This window comes from Schistocerca cancellata, chromosome 3, assembly GCF_023864275.1.
Source record: "Schistocerca cancellata isolate TAMUIC-IGC-003103 chromosome 3, iqSchCanc2.1, whole genome shotgun sequence".
Lineage (NCBI taxonomy): Eukaryota > Metazoa > Arthropoda > Insecta > Orthoptera > Acrididae > Schistocerca > Schistocerca cancellata.
In genome coordinates this window covers 853,417,281-853,429,767 of record NC_064628.1, presented here as the reverse complement: position 1 = coordinate 853,429,767, position 12,487 = coordinate 853,417,281, and the positions used below count along the sequence as shown (strand labels likewise).

Here is a 12,487-nt window from a genome sequence, read left to right as displayed (position 1 = left end):
AACCCAACCCAAATAATCAGAACTTCCACCAAGGCACAATGTTTCTCTGAAAGAAAGTATGTATTTCCTGTAAGGGTCAGCTCTGCTTATGCAAAGCAAATGGAAGTCACACTGAATGAAGCTGCATGACTGGTCACTATTTCTGAAAGTGCTACTTGCATACAAGGTTTACTGCTTGATATATATTGTACCATCAGATATTCGATGTAAAGTAGGTACAGACATTGAAAGGAAAAAGTTTAAACTAAATAATTTACATCCATCCCATGGTCGTCAACCACCAAGATCTAGGTTGAAATCCAGAGGTAGTTTTCTTAGTTCATTGTCCGTTCTACCTATGTCTCCAAGAACAACTTAGCAGCTAGAAATAACCTGACCACTGAACAGACCAATATCAGGTGCTGGTAAATTGAAAGACAACCTTGTCAAATGGGAATATTCCAAGGGAGCAACATAATGTTACTGCAGAGGAGAATGGATAATGGATCACCTGTGCCACTGTCCACACTGCCCTGAGTCATGCAGTGATGAAGAGCTGATGAAGGCTGAAGGTGCTACAGTTGCTGTTGCACAATACTGGATGAAGATCATTTAGTTTTCTCCTCTTCTTTCAGTAATGTAAACTCAGTTAATTGTAAATAATGTAAATTGTTGTTTTAGCAGCAGCCCACAATATTGCACTGTTGTGTTGTGCAGAGCTTTGTATGGCTTCTGACTTGAGTAAAATATTTGCATGTGCAGCTGTTATTACCAGAATCATTTGTGCACTTGGACCCCGCTTTCCATGTATCTCTTCACTTACAATTAACACTTTAAGCCTTATGACCGTTTATATATGTATTTTTGGGTAAAAAATGTGATATGTTCTACATCCTAGCACCACACTCATGTCAAGCATCCATGGATCTCAAAAATAAAAAAAAAAAACTTTCACATTTTGTGTAAGCTGCTTTCAGCTGATGACTGGCAGACCATTTGTTTAATAAAAGGAATCTCACCAAAGAGAATGAAGGAACAGTAGCAAAGTGAGAAGCACACTTTAGAGCCATTGGCAGTAACTTAACATAAAAAAATATTTTAAGCCTTTAAAAACATTAAATAATATGTTAATATTAGAGATGATATCAGGATGAGTTTTATGAGTACAATATTTAAATCTGAGAGTAAAATCAAAACAAAATAGCACAGAATGAAGACTGGATTCTCAGTTACCAATTTCTTAAATGAGAAAATTAAGGTTTTGCTGGCACTACTGAGAGATGCAGAATATCACTTATAATTTCCTGTCTGTCACCAGTAAACTGAATCAGAACTTGCATACCATGCAGTACACAGATTACTTACAAAACACAATTTAAGTGAACGACGTGGCACCAAAAGTAAGGAATTACAGAGTCTTTGAAATCTAATGTTTTTATGTCCAGAGGTGAAGAAGAGTGACAAAGATTTGTGTGTCAGATATTATCAGTGTACCGTACTTCGTTACCTGCGAACTTGTCTTTTTTGGCTGGTTTCTCCTGAAACAAACTTTAATGTTCAAGTGTGAGTCATCTATACAGGAAATAGGAAACCGTGAGATTGGGAATGGCAGCCCACTGTTGTTGTCACTCATGTTTACAAAAATTTCAATAAGGCCATGTACAATAATGTGGAAACCCATTTCTCTGAGCACAGCTCATTGACAGACTCCCAATTAAGTTTTAGCAATATCGCTTTATGTGATTACACATATATTGTTTCTTGTATGAGGTGGTCAAAGGTGTTGTTCCAGAGACTGGTTCGATGGAGCTCTCCATGCTACTCTATCCTGTGCAAGCTTCTTCATCTCTGAGAAACTTCTGGAACTTACATAATTCTGAATCTGCCTAGTGTATTCATCTCTTGGTCTCCCTCTACAATTTTTACCCTCCATGCTTCCCTCCAGTACTAAATTGATGATCCCTTGATGCATCAAAGCGTGTCCTACCAACCAATCCCTTCTTCTAGTCAAGTTGTGCCACAAATTCCTCTTTTTCCCAATTCTGTTCAGCACATCCTCATTAGTTATGCAATCTACCCATCTAATCGTCAACATTCTTCTGTAGCACCACATTTCGAAAGCTTCTATTCTCCTTTTGTTTAAACTATTTATCATCCATGTTTCACGTGGCTAAATTCCATACAAATACTTTCAGAAAAGACTTCTTGTTACCCAAGGATTTTATAGCCCTTGTCTTTTTACCTACATGATCCTCTGCTGCCTTCACTATTTTATCTCTCAAAGCTAACCATTCTTCTTCTACTGTATTTCTTTCCCCTGTTCTTGTCAAACATTCTCTAATGCTTTCTCTGAAACTCTCTATAACCTCTGGTTCTTTCAGTTTGTCCAGGTCCCATCTCCTTAAATTCCTATCTCTTTGCAATTTCTTCAGTTTTAACATACAGTTCATAACCAATAAATTGTGGTCAGAGTCCACATCTGCCTCTGAAAATGTCTTACAATTTAAAAGCTGGTTCCTAAATCTCTGACTTACCATTATACAATCTATCTGAAACCTTCCCGTGTCTCCAGGCCTCTTCCACATATACAACCTTCTGTCATGGTTCATAAACCAAGAGTTAGCTATGATTAAGTTATGCTCTGTGCAAATTCTACCAGGTGGCTTCCTCTTTCATTTCTTCCCCACAGTCCATGCTCACCGTCTACTTTTCCTTCTTGCTCACCATCTACTTTTCCTTCTCTTCCTTTTCCTACTATCGAATTCCAGTACCCCGTAACTATTAAATTTTCACCTTCCTTCACTATCTGTATAATTTCTTTTATCATATCATACATTTCTTCAATCTCTTCATCATCTGTGGAGCTAGTTGGCATATAAACTTATACTACTGTGGTAAGCATGGGATTTGTGTCTATCTTGACAATAATGCATTCACTATGCTGTATGTAGTAGCTTACCCACACTCCTATTTTCTTATTCAGTATTAAACCTATTCCTGAATTACCCCTATTTGATTTTGTGTTTATAACCCTGTATTCACCTGACCGGAAGTCTCGGTCCTCAAGTCAAAGGTACTGATAAAAAATAATACACCCATCAGGCGTACTTTTCGACTTGACTGTGTAATCATTTTAAATAAATTAGAGGACTATGGATTTGTATAAAAGACATTTACATAACTTCAGTGTCATCTAAGTAATGGAAAACAGGTTACTATACACTGACATGTAATGGTAACAGTTAGTATCTGATTAAGCTACCATAATGTGAAGTGTTCCTAGGCTTCCATCTAATCAATTCAGTACACCAGTTTAAATTATGTCGTGACTGAGGTTTCAGCGAGTTGAGCTGTAGGGGCGAGCCACTATACGATCTCAGTTTTTTACCAAGTGCCATGTGCTCACTTTGTTGCCTGTTTTGTATGTTACATGCAGTGACTTGTAAAGTGCAGTTGACTACATGCCACATGTTTGCACTCCTCAATATCAAGTGGGATACAGTAATATGTTGGGACAATTGAATTCAGGAAGAAGGACTATGTTTACCAGAAGCAGTCTTCCTGTCATACTTGTGATGTTAATTCACAAATTTCATGAAGGTCTCTGCGTAAGCACTCTGCAGTTTATGAAACAGACATTTTCATATATTCAATTGGTGAGCACAAGATAGTGAAATGGTCTTTATGTTGTGAGTGTATCCTCAGTTACCGGTAAAACTGTCTGCAGCAATCTGTTACATTTTTAATAAGCTTCCAAAAGAGACAATAGTTATTACCAACAGATTACAGATATAATTTTAAACCCTTGGGAGTGGGATTTTCTTTTGGCAAATCTTTCCCTTTGCAATGGGAATATTTTAGTGTTAATTATAATACGGAAAAGTTGTTCAGCGGAACGAGTATGTACAAGTTCCCTGGATTATGTTAAGGGTAGTGTATTGCAAAAAACTAAACTAATTAGTATGAAAAAATGTTTATGTACAGAGGATACCTGATTCAGCCATTATGATTATGACTTCACAAGTTTTTACTAAATAATTCCTAGTGAATTATGTATGGTCCAACTAATAGACCTTAACTAAATTCTTTTGCTTATTTGATTTAACACTTGTAAAGTTAGTTAGTTTCATGTTCCACTGATTATCCTCATGTTACGGGAATAGGCATTCTTCTACAGAACAGAAGCTGTCAAGAGAAATTTTTCAGTTTGTTTTCAAATTTTACTCTGTTCCCTGCCAGGTATTTTGTATCATTGGCAGCATTGTGCAAATATCAACATTTATGTGGAATAACTAATGTCATTTTTTTCTTTTGGTATTGTAATTACATACACCATCATTCCTTCAAATTGTAGTGGGTTATTTACAACATGCTTCATGAGGCAGTACATTTACTGTGAGGCAGTAGGCCTAGTCAAAATATGTAACTCCTTAAACATATCTCTACAAGATGATCGTGGGTGAGCACCACATATTATTCTTACAGCACAGTGCTCATTTTTGAGTAATTAAAAGTATCTTCCTTAAAGATGAGTTGCCTCATAACATTATTCAGTAGGACATTACTGAATGAAAATACCCAAAAATTTGTTAACTTACTGATTTCAATATTTTATCACAGGGATTTTTTCTTTTTAGTAAGTTCTGCATATTTCGTGTCTCTTCCAGTGTAATAGAAAAAAAAAATTTTTTTCTATCTTCAGCACTTTGATAAACCCATTATAATGATGAGAGAAAATGGTATGGGGGTAAAATGCCGTGGACAGTGATTGTTAAGAACGACTGCAAGATTATTTCTGCAGTGGAAATAAGGAGAACAGAGCGTTTGCAGTAAATAAACAATATTTTTAAGCCAATAAAAAGTATTAAAAAATAAACAATAGCTATGGAAAATATTATTTTTGAAAAAGAGGTTGACTGCTAATCTTAACAGGTTTGATTTCTCTGGGATTTTGGGATACACTGTGTTAGAGTGAGGTTCCTGGAGAATTGGAACAAGCAACAATACTATGGAAATGGACAAAAAGTTTTGTGGTAATACAGGAGCATAAGTTTTCACAGTCAGAGTTCAATTCAATAATATTCTTCTCACCTTCCTATTGATCCTGTCACCTAATCATAACACAATAAGTCAGGATACCCAGCCAGTTTGAAATAACACATATAAAGCTGTAGTCATACAGGCCCGTAAAATTTATGCAAGGTAGGGCAACATTTTAAAATTTACAGTTTTGATGTAATTGATTTGGGGAGTAGGAATGTACACTGCTAGATTGGGGCCAGTTGCTTACTTATGTGTTTTGTGCAGCAATGTTGTCAGGGCACACAGGAAAGCTTATGAAAATGAAAGAGGGTGTGTCAACTTCTCGTTTTAAGCAGCTATTGAAATAGCAGCAGACGGACGACGTTTTTGAAACCAAGCGACCAAGAAATAAACACATTCTCACGTGAATATGCCACAGCCTTGGAAATCATTCACAAAAAGTGTGAAACTTGTGTGTGAACAAAATCTTAATTTAACTGCTGCTCGTTTCAGTTATACTAATGCAAGCTGTGTTATTAGGTCACAACGTAACAACAGTCTCTCTATGTTGTGGCGTGTTCAGAAAAAAATAAAATAATTGTGCCAAGGTATATTATTAATTTGATTTTTGTACGTTAGGCTTCTGCATCCCATCCTAAACGAGGCATGGGAATAAGCTAAAGATCTGTCTGTCATCGTAAGTTGGCTTCTTAGTTTCTGACTCCGCCAACTCACAACCAAACTATCACATCGCGATCTAACCTATTAACTCGGGTAAACTGCAGATCAGTCTGCCACTAAGTGGTTTTATACCATTCAGAACTCACAACCAAACTTTCGTATCAGATGCTAACTATAACCTCGTAATAAGGGATACACCAGTAATCTCGAACAATAGTCAAATATTTGTGGCAACCAATAATATTGATAGACTTGCTCCTCGAAGTAGGGATAACAATTAGGGAAGGAAAAACACAAAAATTAAAGTGGAAGAATTGTAATCACTTTGATTATAAACCAATGCAGCAGTCCGCAAAAAAAGAAAAAAAAAATGAGACTGGTGTTTGGTTCTGTTTCCTCCATATATATTCGAACAAGTTCCGCTAACTGTCAAAAAATGTTTTGCCCTGCCTTCTGCTATGCAAGGACCTTTTGATTTTGTCATTTTGATATACCCTATTGATCGTAACAACGATAGTGATGTAAACACCTGCGCGTCGATTGGTCGCGGTTGTACCGTGCGTTCACGAGTATTGCTACGCCATTGGAAGTAGACCCTAATTTGTATCACATATTTTGTGTTATCCTACCGCTAATGAAATTGTAAGACATTCTAAAGCATTAACAGACATCAGAGGCTTTGCTGGTCAGTATGCTAAATGCTTACGCAGTGCATTTCTTATTTCAGTTCTGAGGGTACAGTCGTTTTCTCTGAGCAATACTGTGGTTAGTTCTAATAAGTACATATGTCATTGGTTTGGCTCCTCCTTTGAACATGAAATGCCGAAACGCCTAAGTTTTCACTTTCTTTTCAATAAATTTGAGATACATAACATAGTATAATTAGTAAAGTATCACCATACCTACACACTTGCCGTAGCGGTAGTTGGCATGTATCTTCAAGGTTGTGGATTTGATTCAACATTAACATGAGGATCGTACGAACTTCCCTCACCCATTTGATTCCTATTGACAGGATGTGTAGGACACGACTATGCAACATAGGTCAACAGGTAGATGCAAACTCTCAACCGTTTACGAGAAAATCGAGTTTGCAAATTTTACGCGTATTTATGTATTTTGTATGGTCACTAGCAACCAAGAAGTCCGCACTTCGCAGCCGATCGTGTTTAAGTGTTAATTTCAACAGCGTGAGGTCTGTGGATAGAATATCCCTGTCTGCCCTTTTTTTCTTCGCACCATATTATTATGACTGCGTAAACTGTCATTATTGAATGGTTGGTTGGTTGGTTTGATTGAGGAACGGGTACAAACAGCAAGGGTATCGGTCCCATGATCTAAAGCAGCAGAAACCAAGGGAGAAACTACCCAAACAGCACAGTCCAGTCAAGGAGGAGGGAAAACGGACAAACAAAGAGGTAAAAGGAACGTCGGGGCAGTAGGAAGAGTAAAGAATAGGAACGGGACGGGTGGACGGTGAGAGCAGGCCCAAAGACATTACACACGTTGGGGTACCAGCGACATCGACGACTCTTCCCAATCCCCATACTACAACATGATCATGGCACAATGGCGACAACACCAGGGGAAGAAGACACAAGAGAATGGGAAACAAAATGGCACAAAAGACCAGAAAAAAGTAGGGTAAAAGGATGGAGGGGGGGGGGGGGAGAACATGGTCAGTGTGAAGGACAAATCCTCCAACCAACACCAATGCTAATCGAGGAACTCCAATTTCGGAGGGAAATTCAGGTACTTAAATCTTGGAGGACAAACCACTTTCTTGAAGAAAACTGAGGTGAGACATAAAACCACATGAGTGTCATCCTCTAATACCTGTCACAAGGAAGGTGGCAGGGCGTATTTGGTGTTAAGGTTGGTGGAGGGGGAAAGGATGTAGCAGAGTCAAACTCAGATACCACTGACATGGGGTGAAGATGGTGATATTTCTGCCTAGGATAAACGAACTAGGGGCTTATACTCCTGTACCTACTTTCCCTTCTTATAAACCAGCTATCTGGAGAGTGAGGAGAGTGATGGTTGTGAAAAGTAACACACATGGGAGGTGGAATACCTGGGCACCCCTCATGGAGTGGGTGTACACGTTTACAACACAGAGGGTCATCCATATAATGAGAAGACATGCCCAAAACACAAACACCTAAAACACCTCATGGGTTGTGCGTATGGCTTCACGTCACACTGATAATGTTGACTTCTCCGAGAGGGTACCTCCCCAAAATGCCAGTATACACACAGGTATCGATACAATTGTCCTTATTACCTTTCTGAACACGTCGAACAAAATGAACTCCCTGTCATTCCAGATTGGCCTGGAGTTCCTCATCACTTTGAAGGATGATCTCCCTATGAAAAACGGCTCCCTGAACTGTATTCAAAGACTGGTACAGAGTAGTGGACACCGGGATGTCGCCAAGATGGTCACAAGCGTGAAGGTTAGGTTAGGTTAGGTTAGGTTATGTTTGGTTAGGTTAGGTTAGGTTAGATGAAGAGAGGGGAAGGGGGACCAAAGGGGAAGTAGGGGCCAGAGGGGAAGGTCAGGTAGGCAGGAGCATGGGAAGGAAATGCAGCCTGGGAAGAAAGAGTGGTCCGCAATAGCTCAGGGCCGCATGTGCACCACGCACGAACTCACAAAAGAACTGTGAGCCCCCTGGGAGGACCTTCATCAAGAACTTGACATCGACCCCATCCAGGACACCATCAGGAAGACAACAAGTAACCTCCTGGACACTGAAGATTTCTGGCCAACCACCCACCATATGGAGTACTTCATGTCTCTTGCCCCACAACGTTGGTATCGGACTTGGGTGCCACAGGCCATCATCAAAGCCCTTCAATAACCAACAAAAACGTGTAGAAACTACCGTCACAGAAGGGCTCATGGCCCCAGAGCCTGCAGTCATTCTTACTAGTAAATAAAGAGAACAATACCCACTTACCTTTTCATCCAGGAAGTCCAGCCACACAGTGGTAGCTCTTCTCGTACACACACACACACACACACACACACGCACGCACACACACGTGCACAATAGAAAAAAAGATGGACCACCTTCCCTGTTTAAATGCGCAGCTTTGGGTTATCCTCGCTTAGCAGTGCTAGCGAGCTACGCTGTTATTCGCCACTCTCCTAAACTATTACTTGTCAAACTGAAATTAATCAATCTCAACAATTTCTTCTTCACTACAAAGTTTCTCGATCTTTCTCTGGCACGCTTTGACACCAATGTCCCTATAAAATTGTCTGCAACCAATACGGCAACAGTTTTCTTAACTAAATATAGTTCTTGGGATATATATTCAGATCTGCACTTATAAACCAACTAATAAGATAACTGAAGAATCATACAAATTTTTAACTTTCTTCTGGCAAACCGTCATGTCTTTCAGACACTTCAAAAAGTGGCAGCTTATCCTCCACTTCCGCATGAGGTCATTGAAAGAAACTTTCAAAGCCATTTCGCCACTGCACTTCATGCGTTTTCGTTCTTCTGCATTTAAAGCACGAGATGTATACCACCACATGACATCACTGTGGAGCACCATGTCACTGAGTTTATTCCACTCAGCAGCCTTTGTGTCCATAATCACAGAAAATATCTGAATAAACTCACGAATAGACAGCGAACAAGATCATGGTTTCAGTTTCGACACCAGAAATAGATTGGCTCTTTTCTTAGCTCTTGTTGATTAGCTGACGGTATCATCTCATTGGCAATGCGAAACTGATGCCTTGTAAACTTATGAAAAGTAGAGAAACACCGCTGTCACTGTTGCTGGTCCTGAACTAGACTTTAACCCACTCAATGAATTTGATATCGGAACGATAAACAGATTTCATTAGTTCACATAAATGCTATCAAGAGCTGCATACCTCTGAAATCTGGAGTACAGAGTTTTTATTCATTACAGAATTCTCTTTCACCTCTAGAAGTAAAAGGATAACGAATTCTCTGGGATGTAATACATTTTTTGTGTCATTTATAAAAAATAGATTCTGTACCAAGGCATATTTCGAAACTGACCAACTCATTTATATTACTTATGTATTTATTTATTTTCGTTACAGCCATCTATGGGCTACATTTACACAACTTTCCTCAATTTCTAAAGTTCTCTTCCTTCCTCTTTCGCCATTACTCTTTCATCCGTTGGCTCACTCGTGCACGTTCTTCTGCCGAGAATACTCTTTCTTCCTTGTCTTCTCCTCGAAGGAATCCTTCACCTCCGCAAACTTTTTCGTAAAGATCTGCCTCTTTAAAATTTCTTCTGCCTTGGTCCGACATTTTTCTAGATCCCAGTGCACTTCTTTCACCCACAGAACTTGTGTCTTCCTGTTCTCCTGGAAGAGAAGAATCTTGTTGGCGAGCCTCTCTGATTCCATTCTTTTAATATGTCCATAGAAAGACAGTCTTCTTTTCTTCATCGTGGTGGTGATATTTTCAAATCGTTGATAAAGTTCCTGATAAGGAATTTCCTTTTTTTCTTTTCCAAGTCTGAAAGTCCCTTCCTGGCTATTGTCTCCGATGCATATAAACATTCGGGCTTGACAGCTGTGCTGTAGTGTTGGAATTTGGCGTGGTATGAGAATGATTTAGATTTGTACGTGTTCTGACACAATCTTAATGCTGTTTCCGTTTTTCTTGCCCGTTCTTCAAGTGCGCCTTCTCATTGTTGTTTGAGTCAAAATCTCTCCTAGGTACTTGAACTTTTGAACTCTTTTGATGTCACCATACTTGGTTCTCATTGTCCAAATCGTATCAGTGGCATTTATGTTCATATATTGTGTCTTCTCAAAAGATATTTGCAATCCTGCTTTCACTGCTGTTTCCTTGAGGACTTCAATTTTCAGATTCTCTGCAAAAAACACTACGTCATCTGCAAACGCAAGGCATTCAAATATAAGCCCACACTGTTTGCGGCGCAGCCAGTTTCCATTTGGAAAGTTGAATTGATTCATTTCTTATCGTCATTCCCTGATAACTTTTCCTAAAACACAGTTGAACAAGATCGGAGAGAAACTGTCTTTTTCTCTCAAACCTGTTTTGATTCCAAAGGGCTCTGACAGTTCTCCTAAAAATTTAATTTGTGATCAGGTGTTTGTTAGTGTTTTCTGAATAAGCCTCGTTGTCTTATCATCTATTCCAAATTCTTTCAGCACTTCTATTAATGTGGCTCTATCTACGGAGTTGTGCGCCTTTTTAAAGTCCACAAATATCATGATCACTTTCTTATCAGCTGCTAGTGGCTTTGTTTTGATTAAGGTTTTGATGGTAAAGATCAGCTCCGCACACGATCTTCCTGTCCTAAAGCCAGCTTGATATTCACGTAGTTGTTAATCTATGTGTTGTTCTATTCTATATTTGAGAGCAATGGCAAAGATCTTGTATTATACTGGTAGAAGTGATATTCCTCTGTAATTATTGACATTGGATTTGTCTCCTTTCTTGTGCAATGGGTGGATGACAGCATCTCTCCATTCTTAGTTCTGCAACAACTGAATCTTTGCCAGACACTTTGTTGTTTTTCAAGCCCCTGATGATCTCTCGTATTTCCTTTTTATCTGGTGGGGTGGAATCAGGAAGTTTGTTTTGTGGTTTCTGGAAGGTTAATTTTTCTGGTGGTGGGCCACAGTTGAGTAACTCTTTGAAGTATCTAGCCAAGTGTTCACATTTCTGCTTGTTGTTCATAATCAATTTGCCCTGATCATTTTTGAAACCTATGTTTGGTGATAAGTAACCTCTAAGTTTTGATTTAAATGTCTGATAGAAGCTTCTGGTGTTGTTCTTCTGGAAATTCTATTCTAGCTCCTTTAATTGATATCTTTCAAACCTTCGTTTGGTGTTCCTAAATACTTTTGCTGTCGTCCTCCCTTGGGTTTTAAATTCTTTGAAGTTCTGTTTGGTAGCATTCCACTTGTTCCAAGCTTCAGAACGTTTCCGTAAGGCATCTTCACAGTCATCATCCCACCGTGGGTGTTTCTTTTTCTTAGCAAGGAAAATTGTTTGTTTCGCTGCTTCCTGAATTTTCTGAGCCGTTTTGTCCCACTCGTTGGAGTTTAACATGTCAAGTTCATGCTGATACTTCACAACTATTTCTTCACTGATTTTCAGTTCTTCAATTCTGTACTTCTGTATTCTGAAGGTTTTCCTTCTCTGATTGCCAGGAATTGGTTTAACTTTGACCCTTGTCAGATAATGGTTGGAATCAAAATTAACACCTTTCTACACTTTGATGTTCATTATTTCCTTCAGGCTGGTGGTGGCTACGTGATCAATCTGAAATTTTCCTGACACCAACTTTTCATCTGCTTTGGAGCTCTCTTAAAATGGGTGGACATAATTTTCATTCCAAATGATTCACAAACATCAATCAATCTTTCACCATTTCTGTTTGTCCTTCTGTGAGCTACATTTATGTAAAAATCTCAATTTTAGTGTCTTGGCTTGCTTTGGATTTATTTCTATACGTGCCCATCTTAGTGCATGCCAAGTTCATATTTATAATTTATTAATATGAATGTTATTTTGATTCAATGATGAATTGCATCCTTCTCATGATCAACTCCAGAGTATTCACCAAGTTATTCCCAATAAATATTTTTATTTATGTGCTAACAGAGTTCAGTTGTCACCAAAAATTAAAAATAGAAAATAGAAATCAAAAATGAGAGAATCCTGGTGGATATTAGCAGAAACTAGTCAGTAAAAATGACAAATAAATACTTCTTAAATTGTGGAAAAAACCGACGTCCTTTCAATTAAAATTGACAATGCTAAATTTG

General features: G+C 38.6%; 1 protein-coding gene across 2 annotated transcripts in view; it reads right to left on the bottom strand.

Annotated features, from left to right (window-relative positions):
- Positions 1 to 6,680, bottom strand: part of LOC126177122 (inactive pancreatic lipase-related protein 1) — a 118,825-nt gene extending 112,145 nt beyond the window's left edge. The window contains exon 1 of one of the 2 annotated variants that reach the window (XM_049924392.1): positions 6,589 to 6,680. In XM_049924392.1, the coding sequence (XP_049780349.1) occupies positions 6,589 to 6,652 (64 nt within the window). In that variant the 5' untranslated portion in view covers positions 6,653 to 6,680. Of the gene's footprint in view, positions 1 to 5,070; positions 5,121 to 6,588 lie in introns of those variants that run through there. The other variant, XM_049924391.1, reaches the window with a different exon arrangement.
- Between the last annotated feature and the right edge of the window lie 5,807 nt (positions 6,681 to 12,487).